This window comes from Dipodomys ordii, unplaced genomic scaffold (assembly GCF_000151885.1).
Source record: "Dipodomys ordii isolate 6190 unplaced genomic scaffold, Dord_2.0 Scaffold34, whole genome shotgun sequence".
NCBI lineage: Eukaryota > Metazoa > Chordata > Mammalia > Rodentia > Heteromyidae > Dipodomys > Dipodomys ordii.
The window spans coordinates 16037682-16044123 of record NW_012267250.1 but is presented as its reverse complement, the minus strand read 5'-3'; the positions used below and the strand labels follow the sequence as shown (position 1 = coordinate 16044123).

Below are 6442 nucleotides of genomic sequence, written 5' to 3'. Positions count from 1 at the left end.
CACTTCTAACTTGCTTTCCTTCTTTTCTTTCTTCCTTTCTATCCTTCCTTCCTTCCTTTTTCTTTACTTTTGGTAGTTAATTGGAGATAGAGTGTCATGGACTTTTCTGTTTGGGCTGGCTTTGAACCTTAATCATCAGATCGCAACTTCCTGAGTAGCTAGACTACTGGCGTAAGCAACTGGCACATGGTGTGTTCTTGGTTTTGACACCTTCAGTCATTCATGGTTTAATTTAATTAGTTTATTTAAAAGTGTAATGAACCCTAGTAAGTACACTACCCACACCAAGAGCTAGAATAGCCTCTCCCATACCTTCTATGTGCTCTTCTGCTCCCCCTCTATCCAGAAATATCCACCTTCTCTTGGAATTTTTCATGTCCTTGCTTTTTGTCACCGTGGTTGTTTTTGATCCTATGTTTGTATTGGTTTGCTTGCCTTGGAACTTTTTAAGAAGTAGTTCATTCTAGGTGACCTTCTTCAACATGCTTTCTTTGGCCCAGAATTATATTGAGGAGAGACATCCACATTAGGCATTATTTATTCTCAGAACAACAAAATGTCTCATTCTCTGCATATAACATATCTTAGGTGAACATTCTGTCACTGGAAATGTGAGGTATCATCAGGTTTCTGCTATTTTGGACAAAGTGGACAAGGGCATCCTTACCCATGACCCCCACCCCTTCTGTACAGCTATAAGACTTTCTCTTATATCTGGGACGGAAGTTTCTGGGTGATATAGCATCCACGGTTCATTTTTAATATTGTCTCTTTTTTTCTCCTTAGAAGTGTCTGCTTCTACCACCCGTCCATAAGAGTTCTTGTTACTCATCTCGAACACTAGCATCATGTGTGCTGGTCTTCATCCTGTTAGTCACTCTACAATGCCTACAGAGACAAAGACTCTTGACCATTCACTGATGAGGTAAGGCCCAAGTCCCACTTACTGACCTGCCGGAGGCCAGGGTGGGAGACAAAGGTGGCCTTGAAAGAAAGCAGTAGGCTGAGAGGCAGCCTTTCCTCACCTGACCTGAAGATCTGAGTTCAAATGCTAGCTCATCTTCCAGGGCCCCATGGCTTCTCAGGCTGTTCGCACAGGCTGTGGGCTGGGCCCCTCTCTGGGTTTGGAGGGATAAGAAATGGAGGGGAGGTTAGGAGGAGCCTGGAGCACAGGCTGGGTTGGGGGGAGTTTCAGGTAAATGCCTGTTAGTTGGGGACCGAAGAGGTAGCTAACAGCCACTTTCAGAGAAGATTTGCTTTGTTTCTTTAAGTCCCAGATTCCCTAAAGGCAAACGCAGAATGGAACAGGAAGCTCAGGGGCCTGATCAGCGAAGTTCTCACAGGGCCCAGGGGCAGTACAACTTGCCTAACATATCCAGAATCTACCTATCCTCCTCCAGAGGGAGTCCCTCCAACCAGGGCCGCCAGGAGAAGGGAGTGCAGACAGCCACCAGGCAGGTGGTTGCATCAGACCCCCAGTGGCCCACGTTTGGATCCATACTGGCTTGACCTCCTCCACCTCTTCTTCCAGGGGCAAAGGCACAGCAACCTCAGGGTGCAGGGAACCTGAGACAACTGGTCTCCAGGGAAGCTCAGCGAGAGAAAGCTTGACGCTTCCTGAAACAAGCGTGGCAGCCCAAAGCTTTGCGTCCCAGGGCGGGACCTTCTGGGAAAAGGATTTGCCTGGCTTGATCTGGCCTTAGTTCCAGCTCTGACCCTTGGGCTCTGAGGGCACAGTGGGGGAGGGTGATAGCCCGCAGCTGGCTTCTTAGGGTTGCCAAAGTTTGGCTTAGGGAGAAGCCCCTACTGGGGCTTGTGCCCTTAGAGGGTGCATATAAGGGCCTTTGCTCTATCTCAGATATGTGGAGGACTAGGTGGGTCTGAGGCTTCTCTTTCTGGTTTTAGATTTGATCCCTGGGAGAAAACACAGGTCTTGGGAGAATCCGTCTGAGCTCTCACACATGGATCCTAGCTCTCTGCCAAGGCATCTCAGGAAGACAGAGGCTCTCTAGGACTGGATTGCACCAATGGGAAAGGAGTTGGGGAGCTGAGCTTTGGGTGTCATTGGTTGGGATTTGAAATCCAGAAAGATGGATTTCAGTATCTGGGAATGGGCTCTAGGATAAAGAATTAAGCTTGAGTCTGGGCGGGCATCGCTGCCAGAAAAGACTCCATCTGCCTTTCTTTAAACCCTCTCCTTCAGTCCAAAGGCCGAACTGAAGCCCGAGAGGAAATCGGGGCATGGGCCACGGAGCCACGGGGATGGTGGGGCACAGAAAGAAAAAGTAAGCCCAGGCATTGTGGATTTGGAGATGATCCGGGATACACTGAAGTCCCCCAAGCCCCAGGCACCTGGCACCCACCGCTTCGGCCACCTCAGCCACAATTCTTTCTTCTCCCGGCACCATCCCCATCCTCAACGTGTGACCCACATCCAAGGTAGGGCCAGGACTACAAGGTCCAGTTGGGGGTGATGGGAGGGGTGGGAGGTCCATAGGGGGTGTCACCAACTGGCTTCAAGATCCAAGGAGTGTGCACTCCAGCCTGTTTCCAGGTAGGGCTCAGAGAACATGGGACCTAACCAGGGTCCCAAGGCTGCTAAGTAACTATACCAAGATTGACTTGGGGAACAGAAGGAAAGTACTGGCTCCAAGGTAATCAGGGTACCTTAAAGGATTTCCTTCTCTGCCTGATTCTCCTACTTTATAAATTATATAAAGGATTAATAGTGTGTCCCAGAGTGCTGCTCTGCCTTCTGAGTCAAGCCATGCCCCTGAGCCATTGATCCACTTAATGCAGCAGGTGCTTATGGAGAGTGAACAATTGCTGAGGGGCTGGAGCTCACATCCAGCAGGCAAGGGTGTGATAGGCCAGGTGTCTAGGTTACAGAGGGAGAATGACTGGCATTTCAGACAATGATCATACAAGACCTGGCCAGTAACGTGATGTCTGAACAAGGGCAGAAACCATGGAGATACCAGGGGCAAGGATGTTCCAGGCAGAGGATCAGCAAATAGAAAGGCCTGGATGTGTTGAAGGGACACCAAAGAAGCTCATGATGGCTGGAGAAGAGTGACAAAAGGGAGACCGGATTTGATGTCAGATCAGGCCCCTGGTGTCACCATTATGCCACCTCAGCAAGTCATTGAAAAGTTGAGACTACAGAAGTGATAAATTATGATAAATTTGAACATGATCACCCTGGCCTCTGTCTTGCTGGGGGCTGTTATTGAAACAGTGGAAGAGCCCATGGTTCTAGTCCAGAGTCACACTGAACATAAAGCCCAGGGGACCTGATGACTGATTGGAAGCAGATCATGGTGGCACAGGGATGTCATGGCTCACTCTGAGTCACTAGAGAACCACAGTGCCCTGACTGAGATGAGGAAGCTACCAATGGCCAACAAGGAGAGGGAGGAGCCAGAGAGCCAGTCCTGGGAGTGGGAGAGGTGGAATGCAAGCTAGTCCTTAGATGATAGGAGGAGGGACAGACATGACAGGTATTTGAGGAAAGATGGATGCTTCTGGGCAGATCATGGAGACATAAGAAGAATTTGGGGACTGTGCCCTGGGTCCCCAGGATTAAGAGCCTGAGAGGATTGAAAGAAATCAGCAGGGGAGACAAAGAGAGACCAGTAAGCTAGGAGAGCCAACAGAGTAAGAGTCATGGAACAAAAAAGACTGTTTTCAGGAAGGAGACAGCAGACATGTTGAGTTCCTAATGAGATGAATTCTGAATGACTACACCAAAATTGCCCATACTCTGGGTGGAAGGGGTCTTCACGTGGGAACTGCTTCTACCACCTCCAGGATGACAGACAGTAGAAAGTTCTGTCCAGAGTGTCCAGTTCAGTCTCTCCTCCTGTGACTCTAGCCAGGCGCCTCTCATCTTGGACCCTTTAAGCCAGCAGCCACTGCATGCTTACACCTGCCCTCTCATAGGATGCCAGAAGGACCTGAAGACTAAGGTTCTAAGGCTCTATAGAGGAGACTAGGGTTTTGTCTCATCTCTGCTCAACTTACTGGTGACTCGGAGCAGTCTTTTTCCCACTCATCCTCAGTGCCTGTGGACAAGGTGGTTGCTGCTCTAGGAGGTTGTAGAAGCCTCTTCAGCTCCAGTGATCCATGGGCTGCTGCTTCCTAGAACAAAAGGACCCAGAGTTCTCCCTGCCTACCCTGCCTCCTTTTCTGGGATTCACCACTTCTCTGCCTTACAGACTCTGCTCCTCCACAGATCTCACCGGGAAACCTGTCTGCTTTGTCAAGGACGATTTCTCTCTGGTTCCCTTGTCTCGGTCTGCACTCTTATCCAGCTATCTGATGGGGATGCCCGCATTCCCTGCCCCCATTGGAGACCCACAGTCCAATCGGAATCCCCAGCTTTCTACTGGTGGGTACTGGGACCAACACCTTTCTATAGGGCTCATACCAGTCACCAATGACTGCATGTGAGATACCTGAGGGAAAAAGTACCATGTCTTACATTGTGGGTCCCCTAGGCTGTCCCAGGGCAGCTTCATCTCTGAATTACTTCCTACCTTGTCCCCAGGTTCTAGCACTTAGAAAAGTGCCCTTGCTTGGATTCAAGCAGATTTTTGGCAAGTCACATGACTGACAGCTACACAGGAATACAGTTGTAATAGTGACTTGCACCTGCCCATCAGACCATGAGCCATGATGCTGGGTGGCTAATAGAGGCCTCTGCCCTGGGAAGTCCTGTCTCTCTGCTACTGGGGTATGGGAGAATCAAGCTAGTGAGGGGAAGCCAGAATAGGGCAGAAAGTTTTGACTGGCTAGCTGGCTGTGAATGACTGGGGGAGTTGGGGAACGATCTTACAAACAGACTCCTTATCTCCTGAATCGCAATCCTGGCCCCAGATACCTAAGGGAAAGTGATCAAACCACATCCAACGAGACACAAGCCCATCTCCCAGAAATGCCATAGGCAGAACAGCAGCACCCCCAGCATCAATGCCATTCCTAATCTTTCTCCCTCCAAGACACCCTACCTGCTTTCCCCCAAGACTCGGGCAGGATGACATGAAAGGAGAAGGGCATTTCTTTTGACCTAGAGCCTTCCCTGCCCTCCCAACCCTGGTGCCACAGGGAGGGTGAGCAAGACCCCCAGGACCTTGTGCTCTCCTCCCAGAGACCTGGAAGAGGGAGTTGAAGGATCTGGCTTCCCGGGTGACTCTGTTCACCAAGGAGACTGAGCAGAAAAACAAAGAGGTAGGTGCAAAAACAAAGGAGTCTTGGGCAACCAGAGTGGAGAACTATCCCTGGCTTCTCATTCCTCCTTTCACTCTTCAGTGCTCTGAGTGACTTAGCTAAGTTAGGTAGTTATGGATTTCTTAGCTTTCAAAGGAGGAGAAGTGGTTCATACCTGTAATCCCAGCTTCTCACAAGGTAGAGATAGGTAAAAATGAAGTAGATTCAAGGTCAGGCTAGACAAAAAAAATTTTAGTAACAACCCATCTCAACAAATAAGCCAGCTATAATGGTAATGTACTCTTTAATCCCAGCTATATGGGAAGCTATAGGTACGAGAAGTAAAGACGGGCCCAGGTAAAAACTCGAGGTCCTATCTAAAAATAGCTAACCAAAATATGGTAGAGCACCTGCCTAGCAAGCAAGACGCTCTAAGTTCAAACTCCGGTTCAGAAAGAGAGAGGGAAGTAAGGTTACAACTACAAGTCTTAACTGGAATTGAAGAGCAGGAAGCCTGACTTCTCAGAGAAAAGAAAGAATGTCAAACGGTGAGGGATAGACATGGGGGCAGCAGTAGGAATAAAATGTTAGACAGTGGGCCCTTGGCACAGGAAAATGTTTTTAGATCTCTGATAGCAAGCTGATTGCCGATGGCTCATGCTTGTCATCCTAGTTACTCAGGAAGCTGAGATCTAGAGAGTTGAGGTTTGAAGTCAGCCTGCGCAGAAAAATAGATGAGACTCCATCTCCAAAATAATTGACAAGAAGCTAGGCTGGAGGCAGGGGTCAAGTGGTAGAGTTCCAGCCAGAGAAAGCAAGCTAAGCAAATTCAAGGCCCTGAGTTCAAACTCCAGTTTGATCAATCAATCAATCTATCTATCAATCAATCTATCTATCTATCTTTGTTTGTTTGTTTGTTGTTGTTTTTTGGGTCCAGTTGTGGGGCCTGAACTCTGGGCCTGGGTGCTGTCCCTCAGCTCTTCAGCTCAAGGCTAACGCTCTACCACTTGAGCCACAGCACCACTTCTGGCTTTTTTCTTTTTTGCTTATGTGGTACTGAGGAATCGAACCCAGGGCCTCAGGCATGCAAGGCAAGCGACCTACCACTGAGCCACCTTCACAGCCCTCTATCTTTGTTTTTTTGGTCGGTCATGGGGCCTGAACTCTGGACCTGGGCACTGTCCCTCAGCTCTTCAGCTCAAGGCTAGCACTCTACCACTTGAGCCACAGCACC

The 6442-nt window shown here is 49.2% G+C and overlaps 1 protein-coding gene across 1 annotated transcript in view; it reads left to right on the top strand.

Annotated features, from left to right (window-relative positions):
- Positions 1–884: 884 nt before the first annotated feature.
- Positions 885–6442, top strand: part of Tbata (thymus, brain and testes associated) — a 12378-nt gene continuing 6820 nt past the window's right edge. Inside the window, exons 1-4 of the mRNA XM_013017064.1 lie at positions 885–925; positions 2204–2439; positions 4235–4390; positions 5150–5229. Coding sequence (XP_012872518.1) covers positions 885–925; positions 2204–2439; positions 4235–4390; positions 5150–5229 — 513 coding nt within the window. The remainder of the gene's footprint in view (positions 926–2203; positions 2440–4234; positions 4391–5149; positions 5230–6442) is intronic.